The sequence below is a fragment of the Macrobrachium nipponense genome, chromosome 19, assembly GCF_015104395.2.
Source record: "Macrobrachium nipponense isolate FS-2020 chromosome 19, ASM1510439v2, whole genome shotgun sequence".
Taxonomy (NCBI): domain Eukaryota; kingdom Metazoa; phylum Arthropoda; class Malacostraca; order Decapoda; family Palaemonidae; genus Macrobrachium; species Macrobrachium nipponense.
The window spans coordinates 55,055,884-55,073,757 of record NC_061088.1 but is presented as its reverse complement, the minus strand read 5'-3'; the positions used below and the strand labels follow the sequence as shown (position 1 = coordinate 55,073,757).

The following is a 17,874-nucleotide window of genomic DNA, read 5'->3' as shown; positions in this document are numbered from 1 at the left end:
GGATTGCCATTAACCGAGTCCGCCAGTAACCGGAGACTGCCTGTATGTCCTTCACCAAATGATACAATTCTGTGGATGTAAACATGATTTGGGCTGACGAGAAAGCAGACCAACAAGACGAGTCAATAAGACTGGGGAAATTCCTTTCGGAGGAGACAGCGACTCCCAAAGAGGGAGCCTCCCCGGTCATGTGTGACAAGTACCTCATGCGAATGAGGTGAGAAGGGGGAAAAACGAAAGACGCTTTACTGCGGTAAAGCCAGCCTCCCATCTCCTTAAAAGACAAATTAAAGGAGGATGAAAGGATCATCTTGGGGAGGAGTGTCCTGTCATGTGGCTGGTTCCTCATTAAGAATGTTGATGCAGGCAAAGAAGGAGCACAGGGGGAAGGGGAGAGAAAAGTTCACCATCAAATACCACAACAGGGCAGCATATTCCAAAGGAGATGCAGGTTCTGGGTAAGTCTCTTCTTCCAAGGAAGTAGGAGACAAGTGTTCGTCCTGATCAGGTCTAGAAGCAGAAGGAGGTTTCTTAAGTAAGTCCATAATCTGGGCCAACTGTTGTTTAATTGCAGCTGGAGTTGGTTCGTCAGGGTCCAAAGGTGAAGGAGATTGAGACGTAGATGAGGACGAAAAAGGCGATGGGCTTGAGAACGGGCACTTGGGAGCAAGTGCCCGATGCTTAGGAGCGAGTGTCTGGCGCTTAGGAGCAGGTGCTGGGAGCTTGGGAGTGGGTGCTTAGTGCTTGGGAGCCAGATGTGGGCACTTAGGAATGGATGCCGGGTGCTCAGGTGAGAGGGTCTCTGGACTGTCCCAGGGAGGCATAGATGGGCGCTGATGGACAGGGCCAAGAACAGAAGGGTCCAAGGAAACACTACAAGTTGGTCTTGGACTGCTTGGAGTCTGCTTATACCGCTTGACAGGCAGTGGGTCTGGATGCCGACTATTGCCTTTCGAAGGGAAAGGAAGAGTCCAGATAATGTTTGGCTCATATCTTGACTACACTGTAGTTGTCTGAAGAGCTGGAGGACAACGGATATATCTCCTTGGACAAGCCTTTCCAGTGGTCGTCTGCGGACACCTGGGAGTGTACAATAGATGTGGCTTAGGAGGGCAACTACCCGTGGGCAAACACCATCGGCCTCCCTTGGGCTTTTGGTATGTCTTCTCCCAGGTTTGGGGGAGCAGGACAGTGGCCTCAGTGTAGGAGAACCAACGGGACATATAGTCACCTCCTCCACTTGCACTGCACTATTACTTTGCAATTTCTCTGCAAACACTTTCTCCATAATCACTTGAAGAGAAGCCCTCAATTCAGCAACAGTACTTATTACTAAATTATGCTTCTTATCAAATCTAGACTCGAGACTGGTGATGGCATAAGGATCAGAAGCATGGGAGCCAGGCAAGGGAGGAGAAGGTTTTTCAGTAGAAGGTCAAGGAGTAAGAGAAGCAGCAAGAATAGTAGAAGGGAAATTAACAGAGCTAACCTTCAAACTAGCTTTTTGGTGTAGTCTCCAAACTTTGAGAGCATTTATCTGCTCTAAAAGCCGCTTTCTTCTTTCTATCTTATCTAAATGAGATTTAAGCACCTTTCAATGTTTAGTCTTTAAGTTGAACACTCTCTACAGGTCTGGTCAAAATTACATTCTTGCCCCTACACTTAGCACAGATTATATTAGGATCATAAGACAGTAGTTAGCCTAGAATTGCAGCCTATATTGCTACAATAGCAAATACATACTAGCATTACTAGAGTCAGACATATTTCACTGGAAAGTAGTAAAAAGTGCAAAAAATAAACTGCTATGAGAAAAAATCAACTGCCTAATGGCCGCTGACAAGCAGGGCTCAGCTCATATCGGTGCTGAAAATCCAGTTATCATCATCTTTAGACAAGCCCCATAAAACTGGATCACTGATGACTGATGACTGCCTGTAGATATATTAACTATGTAATTAGAGTACTACTTGGTAAGTTATTTATTTTATATATGTATGTTTATTTTTAATGAGTTTGAATTTATTAAACAAGTTTTATTTGATGATAAATATTGTAATTTTTCCACTCGATTCCACAGCCAAAATGTTAGACTACTTACAAGAAGATTTAGATTCTATGCAAAAGGAGCTAGAGATGTGGAGAGACGAAAACAAGAAGTTAGCTCAGACTCTGAAAAGAGAGCAAAGGTAATTATAGTACACTTTTTTATAAACTTTTCTAACATAGTAATTATCATGCACTTCTGCATGCTCCCAAGATTAGACAGTGTAATAATTTCAGAGCTGAGAATGCATAGTGGCCATATACATTTTTCAAAGAGCTATCTAATGCAAAGGGGTGAAGGAAGGAGAGTACCACACTATACCTGTCAGATAGTTATCATAGTGAGGCTCATTTAATGGAATGCATGTATTTCAATGAGTAAGAGGAGCAAATTCATTGCATGGCTTGGTCATATATTGAAGGACTAGGGGAACAGTTTTGTGAAAAAAGATGAATGAGATATTAAAAAGAAACATGATTTTACCATCCATTTTAAACAATAACCAAGTAGATAAATGATTTTAGAAAGATATCAGATAGGAGTGTAAAAACTTCTATTGAACTGTGCCATATGACCTTGTTATTTAGATAAATAGAAGAAAGTGATTTTGAAACTTTTTTTAAACATCTAACTTACCTGGTACTTATATATATATAGCTTAAGTCCCTGTGACGTCACGGCAGAATTCAAAACTCGCGGCAATCGCCGATTGGGTAGTCAGGTGTACCACCTGTGCGCCCTCTATCCAGGTACCTAGAACCATTCCAACTATTCCTCAGATCTTCCCTGCCGGCGTTTCGGCTAACATCGTGGAATTTTACTCGCTTTCGCCCGTGTTTTTCGCAATTGATTTGGTGAAGTACACTTTGGCTTTCGCTTGTTGTTGGGTGTATGTAGATCATCTTGATAATGATAATGAATGATGATGATAAGAGAATGTTTACATTATTGTGACTCTTGCTTATTCTTGATCTCTCTTTCGCATTTTCCAAACATGGCTGACTCTGCTTCGAGTGTAAGAATGTGAGTGAGAGCATGTAATTCTTGGTTTGTTAAACCTTGATAGATTCTCGTTAATATTATATAAATTGAGAAGCAAGAGTGATCATTTGCATGATACAAGGAGAAAATGACTGGATAGATATTATTGCTATGTGCGAAATCTTGAAAATAATAACATCAGGAGAGCGAAGAGTATTATGTCTCGCTCTTCTAGAGATAGTCAGGGAATTAACGATTCTCTTTCCCTTACTAGTGATCCTATTGACCCTGCTTTCATAGTAATAGTTTCTATTCCCCCTACTGATATAAGTGTTGGTCCAACTTTATAGGACATGATAGCGACCATTCAAGCCTTTGGTAAAGGTATAATCCCCTGTGGAAACAGGGAGAAATCGTGGTCGAATGTGAGAGATTTTAGAATCACAAGTTACATTGTTAAAATCAGTGCAAGTGCAAGTGCAGTGGAGGGTGCGACCGCTCGGACCTGTCGTGCTCCTAGTCCTAGGCCTCTTCCAAGCTCACCAACCCCTGTGAGAAGGAATGTCGACCGACGAAGGGAGGCGAGAGGCTTTAGCTACCGAGCGGCCGTCCCCTCGAGCGTACCTGTTGACGATCCCCAGGACGTTCACCCTCGCCATAGGAAAGGCGAGGTAAAAATTATGTTTTTTCGATTGATACGGCTCGGATCTATCGTACTCCTGGTGTCCTAGACCCCTTCCAAGCTCACCAACCCCTGTGAGAAGGAAAGTCGACCGACAAAGGGAGACGAGAGATTTTAGCTCCCGAGCAGCCGTCCCCAGGACACTCATACTCGCCATTGGATAGGCGAAGTTAAAGAATTTTCTTCGTCGTCTGACGATGCAGTACCTAGACGGGGCTGGCTTTAAGCTTTGAAATCTAGATCCTTCATAAGAAGGAGATCATGAGTGACGCAAAGCGTCAAGAACTGCCAGGATGTAGCATTGCAGCAGTCCGAAGAGATTTTAGTCCGATTACGAAGACAAAAGGAGGTTGGAGAATGTCAGTTCCCCCACCAAAAGCAGTAAGATGTCGCACAGGCGGCCATCTGCTTCGGTGGCAGACGGAAAGACGTCGGACACGGTTGGTCCTTTTGTCGAAAGCAGTAAGATGTCGCACAGGCGGCCATCTGTTTCGGTAAAGGACAGACAGATGTCAGACGCTTTTATGCCTTCCGTACATTCTCCTCTTCCTTCTTTGCTTTGGTCTTCGTCTACGGATGATTAATTGTTTGATGTAGATAGATACTCTGTATCTGTGTATATTCAGCATATAGAGAAAAAACTATCTTCATACATGAAGATCTGCCAGATGGCTCGACATGACGCCCAGCATCAAGTACATAAGCATAGTGACGACGGACGTCAAAGGACCGAACGTCAAGATGATAATGCCGTCAAACGTCAAGTGCTTGAACGTCAGTCATATACATCATGACCCCGAGCGTCAAGAGTTGGAGTGTTAAGAGACTCCGAGAGTCAAGAGGATCATGGCGCTGAGCGTCAAGAGAATTATGACGCCGAGAGTCAAGAGTTACAGCGTCAAGATCATAAACATAATGACGCCGAACACCAAAGTGCCGAGCGTCAAGATCCTAAGCGTCAATATCATAAACATATGATGAAGGATCATATACAGCACGATCCCTGACACTAAAGATCCCAACGTCAAGGGGATCATGGCTTCATCCGAGTAGATCTTGAACGTCAGGATCATAAACAGCATGATCCCGGGTACTTGAGCGTCAGGATCATAAACATCATGATGCTGTACACCAAGTATCCATGGGTGTCAGGATCATATACAACCGTCAAGGGGATCATGGATCCGACCTACTAGATCTTGAACATCTGGGTCATAAATGATCGTCAGGATCATAACATCATGACGCTGGACACCAAAGATCCATGGGTGTCAGGATCATATACAAACGTCAAGAAGATCATAGAGCAAAGCGTCAATAGCTTGTATATATAGCTTACGTCCCTGACGTCAGCTATATATATAACTACCCGGTGAGTAGGTTCAAAAGTTTATTTAATCATGAAAATAACATTTTGATTACATTCAGGAGAAGGAAACTTGATAACGTCCTTTCTCTTGTGAGTACCTTAGAGCCTGTTTCAGATGAAGAGCATTCAAAGGAACAACATGCTTCATCAGATTTGAAAAGACTTATAAAGGTCTGTATATTGAGATTTTCTAGAGAGCTTTATTCCAGCACTTCCTCGTTCCCCTCCTTCAGAGTTTACGCTTGGGAAAATCGTTCTATGACAAACTTTACAAAGAGGGGTTTTGTCTCCCTCCTCCAAGAGAACTCTAAAGGTGATGGATAACTGGAGGCAAACGAAGAAAGAGCAAATTAAGACAGTTTTCTTGTTTTCCCCCAACAAAGTTAGCATCCAGCTCGACTGTATAGCATGAGACGAGAGAAGCTCTTGGCCTTGGAATTCTTTCTTCGACCCAAGGGGGCTTCTCGAGTATGGCGGATTCTTTTCGTCGAACAGCTATGAACAGAACCAAAGTGCTTTAGTCGACTTCAGAATTAGATCAACTCGTCAGAGAAGTGTTCAGAGCTTTCGAGTTTTAACTTTTCGGGAACATAGAGCATCAAGGTTTTTACACCTAGACTACAGACGGCAATATTCTGAGCAACAGGACGTATGGACTCCAGGACGCCAGGCGTCAAGATTCTGGACGCCAAGACGCTAGGCGTCAAGAAACTAAAAGTCAGGAAGCCGATCGTCAGATTCTCGACGACAGAGCTCCAAAAGTCAAACTGGACTCCAGGACGCCAGGCGTCAAGAGGCTGGATGCCAAGACGCCGGGCGTTCAAGTATTTGAACAGCAGGATGCCAAATGTCATGAATTATTTTTTCCTTACTTATGAGGTCATACTCATTCATCGGGCCTGTTTTATGCGCCTCTTTCAGCACAAGAGTTAGTGAATGAGGTCTCCTCTGCCTTAACCCAGAAGGCCACGCAGGACTTAATATCGAGAATTCTCGATAATTGTTTTTACGATAATCGGTAACCTCGCAGAATGCTTGAATTCCTGGGATTTCTAGCATTTGCAAGAATATCTACTACTGGAGTAAGAATATCTCTCAGTAGATTACCAACCCTGGAATACACAAGAACGAACCCGAACATCCAGTTTAGATTGAACTTTTGTCTTTGGGTTTTTTTTTTCAATGTTTACTATTGAAGCTTTCCTTAGGGGAAGACTTCTCCTTTACTCTCTTGACTAGAGAAGGAAAGGTGTAGTTTTCCAATCCGTATTTTCATTTCTTGAAGGGAAAAGAATTAGGATGGAGGTCGTTTGTACAGAAGCCTACAAATATACGACGGATATTACCCTTGAGACATAATTCTGTTAAGCAGTTGCATTGTCCAGGGGGCAGTCGCATACCGTAGTTAATTCTACGGTTTGTGACCGAGACGACTTGGTTCTTAATAGAACTGTAACTCGGGACTGATTATCTTCCCAGGAGTTACCAGTTTCGATTTTAAAATACTATGGTATGGTCACGACAAAACCACCTCAGTTTTTTGTATTTACTGAAATCCGTTTCATTTAAATATAATTGCTCGAGCATAATAGATTCCTTTTTCTTTTAACGCTTGATTATTCTACCTGAACGCATTCCTTAGAGGAATGAATTACCTGGCAACTCAGGATAGCGAGTGAGCAGGAACTGATTAGACCGAGACTACAGATTCGGCAACCCAGTACCAGCTGGTTCTCCGAGACGCACTGTCTTATTATGTCTCTCTCCCCTACAATGATTGACTACCGAACCTGTTCTCTGTACAACAATATCAGACTTACATCTCTTTTTAACGGGGATTCTCGCATACATGTATGACATCTTCGGCATCCCCTTGGATATTGTGAGAATTTTCAACAGATATATATATTCTGGACTTTTTCATCTTGACGTTTACCACACAGTAACAGAAGTCTTTACTACTCTCGCTGTATCGCATTGCGATAATGCAGAATGTCTCTTCAGACTTCTGAATTTGTCTGCAAATAATCTCGTATTCGATAGGGTGCAATTGTTCGTTGTTCACCCAGAATTAACAGATATATACGGAAGACATCGCCTTCTCCCCAAACTGCCAGCTCTATTTCCAATTGATCAGCCCATGAGAAGTAGAACTTCCCTGTATTTCCATTACTGGAAACCGCCTCGCTTTCATTGCAACTACAACCCCTCACCTTACAGCAGTGAAATCGCTGTTAGCGTTTTCAGTCCTTTGTAAGCGGAGGTATGGAACCTTGAGAATCCTTCTCTCGATTCGACTGTAAAGACGTAGGTTGCATTCACTCTCCACCTTCGTCTTCAATGAAACAGTGTTGTTTGCTTCTTAGCTAGGATTCATCTGCAGTAGTACCTCGAGATACGAAATTAATCCGTTCCGAGGCGCCTTTCGTATCAAGAGGTTTTCGTATCTTGGACCACATTTTACATGTAAAATGGCTAATCCGTTCCAAGCCCTCCAAAAACACCCCAGTAAATTTCATAATAAAGCTAAATTGACCTATAAACAATGAAATACTACAACAATTTGGACCATTCAATACCTAAGTTAATAAAAAAAAATGCAAAATATAACCTGTAAATAAAGTGTATATTAGTGTACATGGTAACAAGAAATATACTGTACGTAAAATGTGGAAGCTTACCTTTCGAGTGAGGCTACGTACATACGTAACTATCCAAGGAAGATTGCTTCTGCCTACTTTTCACAACGTTCCTGTGTGAGCCTTTTCGGGGGGTGTCTTCTACAAATGATTGCACTTTATGAAAAGCGGCTTTAATTTCTGCCATTTTTTTCTTTTGTACATATGTACGTACGCACACTTAAAAAAATATACGTACACAATTCCTGTGTAGCCTTTTCGGGGGGTCTTCTACAAATGATTGCACTTTATGAAAAGCGGCATTAATTTCTGCCTTTTTTTTTTTTTTTTTTCTTTTTTTTGATTTTTAACTTTTTTTTACTTTTGTTTTGTTTTACTTTACGAAGGTGTGTTTTTTTTTTTTTTTTTTTATACATAATTTCAACTTTCTGTTTTTTCTTTGCACCTCATGACTCTGTTGGCCCTGGTGTCCATCAAAACCCTGTTCAACCAAATGCTCTCTCTGCAACTGATTGGGGTACTGAATGTTCGGCTGCTGACCCTCAACATAAACTGAAGTGCCTTGATTATACGTACTGGTATGCATGTTGTAAATGATTGGTCTACACCCTCTGTTCAGCAGGGAGTGGATATTCTACCAACCTTGCCAAGTTTCCAGTTATCCCATGAGAGAGACCTTGATCACTTATCCCATGCGAGAGATCTTGGTCACTTTTTTTTTTAAATGTGTAAACATTGATGATCCCGAAAACGAATACCGCGTGCGTACTATAACAATGCTGGTACTGAGTGGCCAAAGCATGCCACCACGTATACATAGTAGATGCATGATAGGAGGGACGCTGGCCAATAGGAGAGAAGGATTTCATGGCCGCGACTAGCATCAGGAACCAATGGGAGAGCAGGAGGATGGTGGCGAGTCTACTAGTACTAAGATGGCGGCGCGCGGCGCGATTTTCAAAATTGTTATCCGGGCGAATCTCGGACTTTCAGAAACCTTTCATATCTTGAAAACTTTTCGTATGTAGAGCCGTTAAATTTTTCGTATTGGCTTTCGTAACTTGGATTTTTCGTAAGTTGAGCCTTTCGTATCTCGAGGTACTACTGTACTAGGGGAATGTCTTGCCATAAAGGACCTCGGTCTCTAAAGGGCAATTGACTTGGCCCTATTGGGCACATGACTTAAGAGAATCATCACCTCGTTAAGGGATTCACTACCTCACTGTCCAGCACCAGTGACAAACAAATAGATAATTTGTATTGTCTCTCGGCATAACCTTTTTAACCCTTAAACGCCGACTGGACGTATTTTACGTCGACATTTTTTGTCTCTCGGGTGCCGACTGGACGTATTTTACGTCGACATACAAAAGTTTTTTTAAAAATTCGCAGAAAAATACTTTTTATGGCCTACCAGCCGAAAACTCTTGAATCACGCGCCTTGGGGGATGCTGGAGTTCAACGGATCAAGGGGGTGTTTGTTTTGTTTTACAATCGTTACGCAGGCGCGCAAGCGCGAATTTCTTTCTTGCCGCACTAAAAAGTATCTGTGACACATCTCGGAAATTATTTCGTCACTTTGACATAATTTTTGTACCATTTTAAATTAGCCGTTACATGAAGTATTATATATGAAAATGTGCGCATTTTTATGAAAAATACAACAAAAAAATACTCATGATTGTAGCTTTTATCAGTTTTGAGATATTTTCATATAAATAACGATAAGTGCCAAAATTTCAACCTTTGGTCAACTTTGACTCTATCGAAATGGTCGAAAAACGCAATTGTAAGCTAAAACTCTAATATTTTTAATATTTTAGTAATATTCAATCATTTAACTTAATTTTGCAACTAATTGGAAGTCTCTAGCACAATATTTCGATTTATGGTGAATTTATGAAAAAACTTTTTCCTTACGTCCGCGCGGTAACTCTTCCGAAAAAATCATACATGCGATTGTGGTAATGTTTGCACCATTTTAAATTAGCCGTTACATAAAGTTTTATATATGAAAATGTGCGCAATTTCATGCACAATACAACTAAAAACAACCCATGGTTGTAGCTTTTATCAATTTTGAAATTTTTCATATTAAAAATGATAAGTGACAAATTTTCAACCTTCGGTCAACTTTGACTCTACCGAAATGGTCGAAAAACGCAATTGTAAGCTAAACCGATTATATTCTAGTAATATTCAAGCATTTACCTTCAGTTTGAACAAATTGGAAGTCTCTAGCACACTATTTCGATTTATGGTGAATTTATGAAAAAAATAACATTTTCTTTACGTCCGCGCGGTAACTCTTCCGAAAAAATCATACGTGCGATTGTGGTAATGTTTGCACCATTTTAAATTAGCCGTTACATAAAGTTTTATATATGAAAATGTGCGCAATTTAATGTAGAATTCAATAAAAAAATAATTGAAGGTTGTAGCTTTTTCCTTCATTTTTTGAAATATTTGCATATAAATCACGATAAATAGAAAAAAAACCACGTTCAGTCAACTTTGACTCTACCGAAATGGTCGAAAAACGCAATTGTAAGCTAAAACTCTTACAGTCTAGTAATATTCAGTCATTTATCTTCATCTTGAAACAAATTCGAAGTCTCTAGCACAATATTTAGATTTATGGTGAATTTTAAAAAAAATCTTTCCTTCTCTCAGCACGCGGATTCTCAGCCACAAATCTCCGAAATGCGTACGTTCCATTCTCGGAATATTTGCTCCGTTTCATATTAGGCATTTCATAGAGTTTTATATATGAAAATGTGCGCAATTTTATGTAGAATAAAACGAAAAATATTTGAAGGTTGTAGCTTTTCTTATTTCCGAAATAATTGCGTATAAAAAAATATATATATAAAAAATTCGACATTCGGTCAACTTTACCTAGTCAGATATGGTCGAAAACTGCATTTGTAAGCTAATATTCTTACAGTATAGTAATATTCAATCATTTGTCTTCATTTTGAAAGAAATTGGAACTCTCTAGGACAATATTTAGATTTATGGTGAATTTTTGAAAATATCTGTTTACGTCTGTGCGTTACGAATTCATGCATTATTTTGTGATAATATTTTCTCTGTGTTGCTTTTATCGTTTTACGATGTTTTATATACCAAAATGATCGCAATTTAGTGTACATTACAACGAAAAAAGAAGTAACTCATTACCTTTAACCGTTTTGCGCACAGCGCGATTTGAATACAATTATATATGAAATTTCGTTTTTGCGCTATCATATATCGCATTATTTATATATGATAATGATAATTTTTTTCATTTCTGATGATTGCATACTAAACTTCAGCCAATGACAAAAAAGGAGCCAAAAATGAACTCTTAATCTTGAAAACTAAGCGCGCTGTGAATTTTTGAAAAAAATATTTTTTCCGCTTCGGCGCTCACGCTGAAACACCTCCGGCACACGGGAGACATTTTTTTTTTTACCGCTTCGGCGTTTAAGGGTTAAAAGACAAAAAATCACGTGACTTGCTCGGATGCTTGGACTCTACGCCACCGAACGCAGTCGATAAACAGATCTCAGAGCGCCCAAGTCAGTTACGATCTATGCTGTAGACTCAGTTGGTTGTTCCAGATCAATCATTACTTCATCCTAATAGATTGTCCCAGCAACCATACCATGGACATCAGCCATGGAGTGTCGCTGTCCTATCCATTGCCGAGAAGAAGAATCTTCGCTGCAAGGGGATAGGACAATAAGAGACTCTTCGCTGCAGACTGTAAGACAAGTTGTAACATTTCGACCTCGACCATTAAGCGATACATAAACATGTTCGGAGAGGTCTTCATTGACAGGAACTTAGACGTGTCTGAATATAAAGATCTCCAAGACCTTCATAGACCCTTCGACATGACTAAAGAAAGACTACAGTCCCCTCCAGCATAGAATCTGGACGTAGTCCTGAAATTTTTCATGAGTGATAGGTTCAAACCTTTACAGGAAACATCATTTAAGGACCTCACCGTATAAAACTCTCTTCTTAGTTGGTCGAGCTACAGCGAAAAGAGTCAGTGAAATCCATGCCTTCAGCAAAGCTGTAGGGTTCAGACAGGGTAATGCTATCTGCTCTCTACAACTGGAATTTCTAGCGAAGAACGAAGGCCCTTCTCTGCCCTGGCCCAAATCGTTCGAGATTCGAAACCTGTCGGAGCTCACAGGTAAGGAATTAGAGAGATTTCTTTGTCAGGTAAGGGTCCTGAAGCATTACCTGAAAAGGAACTAAGCAATTATGTGCCAATTCAGAGGGGCTTTAGTGTTTTGTCAGAAAGCCCTCTCTGCAAATGTCAAAGAATGCGTTTCCCTTTTTCATTAAGAACCTTATGAGGGAAGCTCATTCAGAATATAGTGAGGCGGATCTCAAACTGTTGAAGGTCAAAGCACATGAAGTTAGAACAGTGACAACATCTGTAGCTTTCAGACAGATCATGTCTTTACAGAGTATAATGGACTCTACTTTCTGCAGAAGTAAGTCAGTCTTTGCCTCACACTATTTGAAACATGTGCAGACTCTTTATGAAGACTGTTGCACTTTGGGACCATTCGTAACAGCGAATGCAGTAGCGGGAGAAGGAGCTACCCCTACAATCCCATAACCTAATACCTTTTTCCTTCCTTGGAACTGTTGAATTTTTATGGTTGTTTGTGGAGACTGGACACAGGGTTCCACAACCATTGATTTTCAGTCAAGTGGTCATTTTGTTCCTTGGTAGCACCTGGAACAAAGGTATTAGATGAGGTCCTGTCACATAGAGGTTATGCACCGGTTGACAGCTCCTTGAGGTCTTCAGCCCCCTGGGTGGATCGCTGGATCTCTTAAGGAAAGCAGACATAATGAGGCACGAGATTATTAAAGTCAGCTTCCTTAAACAGGTACGAACCCATAAGTTTGTTTATTAACTCTTATGTCAATTCCAACGATGTTGGCTGTCTCTGACCCTCCACCAAAGGTGTCAATCAGCTATATATATATATAACTACCAGGTAAGTTAGATGTTTTAAAATGATATTTTCATATTAAAATAAATTTTTGAACATACTTACCTGGTAGTTATATATATAATTTAATTCCCACCCTCCTCTCTCTAGCGACTAGGGGCATGGAAGATCTGAGGAATAGTTGGAATGGTTCTAGGTACCTGACTACCCAATCGGCGATTGCCGCGAGTTTTGAATTCTGCCGTGACGTCAGAGGGACTTAAGCTATCTATATATATATATATATATATATATATATATATATATATATATATATATATATATATATATATATATATATATATCCTATATATATATAACTACCAGGTAAGTATGTTCAAAAATTTATTTTAATATGAAAATATCATTTTATAAACTTATTAATAATGTTAGAAAAATTTTGTGACAGGGTGTTAAAAATAAGTTGACTAGTATTGAATGGACTTGTATCAGAATGTGACTCTGAACCCTAAACTGAATAATCCAATCCAATCTATGGGGCTGAGATACCCGGGATGATTCATTTAGCCCTAACCATGATTACAATATTGTTTCCCATGGTTGACCTATGTCAAGTGAAGTAAGAGCCCTCATATATATCTCTCATCTCCCTTTCCTCCTCCCCTCATGTTTTGTTTTTTTCATAGATGTTGTACCCTATCTCACTTGGAAATGAATTGTTCAATTTTATAAGTGGTACAATTTTGAAATTTTAGTCCACAATTTTGCAATTACATAACATGAAAGATCAAAATAAGTACATGTGAAGCCTAAAATCCATTTAATGTATGCAAGAATGTCAGGTGAGTATAGTAATCATGTAGTACCTTGTAGCTGAATAGCATAAGTTTGATTACTGACACTATCACAGATATCTGAAAGTACACCCTATACTCCTTGGGATTCAAGTTACCTACCTTGAATCCCAGTGTTTGGTAACTTATTCCTATATCACTTGAAACATTTTTATATATTTGTAAATATTACATTACTCTGTGTGAGCTGTCCTAAAAGTTTTAAAATGTATCAAGTTTTCTTTACACCTATTGTTTTCTTAAAGCATGACGGAACAAGAATTGGAGCCACTTCGATCTCAGTTAGCAGAGTTAGAATCAGCTGTCCAAGAACAGAGAGATAAACTTTCTGCTGTAAAATCAAATATTTTGCGTAACAGTGAAAAAATATCTCGTTTGATGGCTGGAATAAATCTGCATATGTAAGTTTTATATTTTTATCGTGTAAATAATGTGCACTTATTTAACTCAAGAAATAGTAACTTAAGATGCTTAGGATCATTGGATGTAGAAATGTATTGTGACATATTACATTCTTTATTTCACCATGATATTATAAGGAAGAAATTATTTTGATATTATAAGGAAGAAATTATTTCTGAATTCTATTATGAAAATTACAAATTACATATATATTTGTGAATAATAGCATATACTGTATGTGCATATTGAGTGTTTGATGTATATATGAATAGCACTCCCAAAGGCCCACCCAGTATGAAGTGGACAGGTAATCTTTATTCCATTTTTATTTATGTTAACATCATACATTTATGGGAGGGATTAAAAATATTTGTATCATGATATACAGTGCAATAAAAAATGGGCATGAAACTTGCCATAACTGTGATGTCTTAAGTATTGATCAAATAAATTCATACATCCCCTATCCACAGTCTGTAAGAGCATTTTGAGAAAGACTGATAAGAAAAGGTAGCAGGAAAGGAAGTGAAGGTTCAGTGACTAGAGTAAATTTAGGATGTGCAGACATGCAGATGAGTTTTTTTTACATAATCAGAATATGAGGAAATGGTAAAAAGCTTATTAGGTCGGATAAAAAATGAAAGGGACCCCAAATGATGGGGAAGGAACACTAGTAGGAAAAGAAGGCATAATTGCTGAAGGAAAACTTAAGATGACCAGCAGGAGCAAAACACTGTGAAGACCAAAGCAAATGAGTTAGAGATTATAAACTGTGTACAGTGTGCCATGAGCAGCATGCTGTAGATAGTGCTAAAGGTTCTCTTTTTACCAGGTATCCAGCCAAGCTTCCTTTACACCATTTTCTTCATATTCATTCCTTCATCCTCTTCCTACCTAGCTGTACAACATTTTTAATTTTGTCTTGCTTCAGATTTCACCTATTTAAGAAAAATTGCATTTAAGTGATAGCTACTTGTATCAAACAAAGCCTATTTGCATTGTGAATTTTGTCCATTGAAATTTTTTATTAGTTAATCTTTAAAACATGTACATTGGCATTATTATAGTGTATAGGAAGATTTTCAAAAAATACCCCTTTCTTGAAAAGTGGGAATAAAGCAAAACTGTTCATGGATGCAGCATGTAAAGGTTCCCTTCTAGCCATGATAACTATGTCCAAGTTTTTTTTATATTTTTACCACCATGTATCCTCCTTTTTACTTATTCAATTCCTTTCTGCTATATTTCTTCAGTTATATTGTAATTAAATCATTGTTATATAAGCAGATAAAGTGTAATAAGACTTGGGTGGCAACTTTAAAAGAATTTCTTTAAGATACAAAGTACAGTTTTATCAGAATGATTTCTCTCAGAACAGTAGATATTAATTAAGTATGGTATGTAAGTGTGACTTTGCAATATGTATGTGTATGTAAACATACACTATATACCCGATGTATATTGTATATTTAATTGTCTGATGTGATTTAATGAGGGTTTCATTGCACAGGTGTTTTCAAGTGAGTTTTCTCCTTAATTATATGCAACAGCAAATGCAATCCTTTGGTAAAAGTGGAAGAAAAATCTTGAATTTTGCTTTGTTTAGGGGGCAATACTCAGCAATGTATATGTTACTGAACAAATTTCAAGACACACTGAATTAATATTTTGCATAATAAAACTATACAAACCTTCTTTGGCACTTTTGGCTTTCATATCCACATAGTAGGTAAATAATTATGTGACAGATCAGACCAACTTTATGGATTATAAATGCTCAGTTTCAAATCAAACAAAAAGGTTTAAGGTTTTGGTGCTATCTGCTACTATTTCAAATCTACTTACTTTGTGGAAATACTTACACCCAGCCTTATATGAAACTAAAGTTACTACCAAAATATAGGTATTACATGACAACCAAAACTGCAAACCAAGGCACTAATTGGATCTTTTGGTTAATGCCATGCACTCATAAGATTCCTAGCGTATATCATGAGATGGGGCATCAAAGAGCAACTATGCATATTTGATTGTCATGAATCAGCCCTTAGCATAGTTGCTCAAGAATTACGTATGGGTTTCTTACTCTTTACCCAATCTTTTTTTCCATTGTTTTCTGTCAGTGACTGATCCTCAGTAAATGAAGCTACAGTAGCACTGAATGTTATTGGGGTTATGAACATCGCAGTTGGGTGGCATGCCCCCTCACCCATAGAATCTGAGTAGCTGCCAAAGTCAAATGAGTTGAAAGACTAATATTATTGAACATGACCCTTAGTGTCGAATGTGATCTCAATTGACTGATAATTGTTAAGGTACTAAGGGTCAATTCTACTATTTATCCTCCAAATTTTTGGATTTGGTTTATAATTTTTTCCTTCATGATTACAATGAATATTGTGGCAATTTACTTACAACTGCAGAATATTCAGTCTAGAAATGTAAAGAACAGTAAAAAGTCTTTATTAAGTCATAAATGCATGAAGTGTCTATACATAATAGTTTATATTATCTTTATAAACTTAAAACAGTGATGTATATAATTAATAAAAATGTAAAAAAGTAATATGCTGTAAAGATGATGTACCAACACTGTGTGCATAAAACCCTATACTGTAATTATATAATACTTCTATGATTTATGGACAGGTTTCTCACATTTATCATAAAATTAAGCATATTAAAGATGTTGTACTAACATTATGCTGCTACTATTTATGAAGTTACTATGGTACCTTGACCTATGAATTTAATTCGTTCTGTGGCAGAGCTCGTAGCTCAATTTGCTCACACATGAAATAAATTTTCCCCACTGAAAATACTTAAAATGCCTTTAATCTCTTTCAACCCTCAAAATGCCACCCCATATTGTTTTGTTTCATGTTATTCAATAAGGAAAATACATTTCTAAACAACTAATATTGTATTAAAAGATAATAGAAAGAGTATGTAAAGACATAATAAGGTTTTATACAGTGTACTTACCTTGGAGATAAAATGACTTGAGCTAATGAAGATGCTAGCAGAGGTGGAGGGTAGAGGAGATAGACAGAGGAGGATGGAAGACTGGTTTTTTGCTATCACTACTGTACACTATGTATTCCTAAACTTAATTGCTACTTTACAGTTGCTTTTTATTATTATTATTATTTTGATTTTTTACTTTTTCTCCGTTGCTTATCTTAATTTTTGTCATCTAGCAGTGCCGTCCGTCTCAAGCTTGTACCTCAATTTTTTGTGTACGTAACAAAGCAAAAAATCGATCAAGTGGCGACTCTTACCTCGGAAAAGTCGTACATTAATTCACTAGTAGGTCAAGGTACTACTGCACGTAAACAAAAAAGTTTACTCTGACTGCATAGCCCAAAACAAACGGTAATTTCCACAACTGAACTGAACCCCTCCTCTCCCCTCCCTCTCTCTCTACTATTTTTAAACTGTTTACTACTAATGCAGTTATTTTAATTCTGTTAGACATTTTACTTCATTATTGTGACATCTGGCAAGTTGAATGAAAATTTTCTCTTCTTTATACCGTTCAAAATACTACTGAGGCTACATGAATTTACATCTTTCTTTCTCACACTGTATTAACATTCATTTCTAATGTACATAATATGTTTGAATTTGATAAATGTCTTAGATCTGTACTTTATTGTCCTAATTAACTGTATGCCTATTAATAATGCAGATATGTAAACAGCAATGAAAAAAGACAAGATAGTTGTCAGCAAAATCAGAAATGACATCTAAGAAGGCAATAGCTACAGTGTGAAGCAAATTTGTGTGTAAAATTTTGAAAGTAATATTTGTTATTTTTAGCATTCTTATCTATGTACTTTCCATACTTATAGATACAATAGTAATATGTAAGTATGTATGTAGTAAAAAAAAAAATCTCAATGGTCTTCATCTGCAGAATGTATGAAG

At 38.2% G+C, this 17,874-nt stretch overlaps 1 protein-coding gene across 3 annotated transcripts in view; it reads left to right on the top strand.

Annotated features, from left to right (window-relative positions):
* LOC135217072 (TRAF3-interacting protein 1-like) overlaps positions 1 to 17,874 on the top strand; it is a 343,407-nt gene that overhangs the window by 323,970 nt on the left and 1,563 nt on the right. For all 3 annotated transcript variants that reach the window (XM_064252769.1, XM_064252754.1, XM_064252762.1), the window contains 2 exons: positions 2,081 to 2,189; positions 13,788 to 17,874. The exon at positions 13,788 to 17,874 is cut by the window's right edge. In XM_064252769.1, coding sequence (XP_064108839.1) covers positions 2,081 to 2,189; positions 13,788 to 13,947 — 269 coding nt within the window. In that variant the 3' untranslated portion in view covers positions 13,948 to 17,874. The remainder of the gene's footprint in view (positions 1 to 2,080; positions 2,190 to 13,787) is intronic.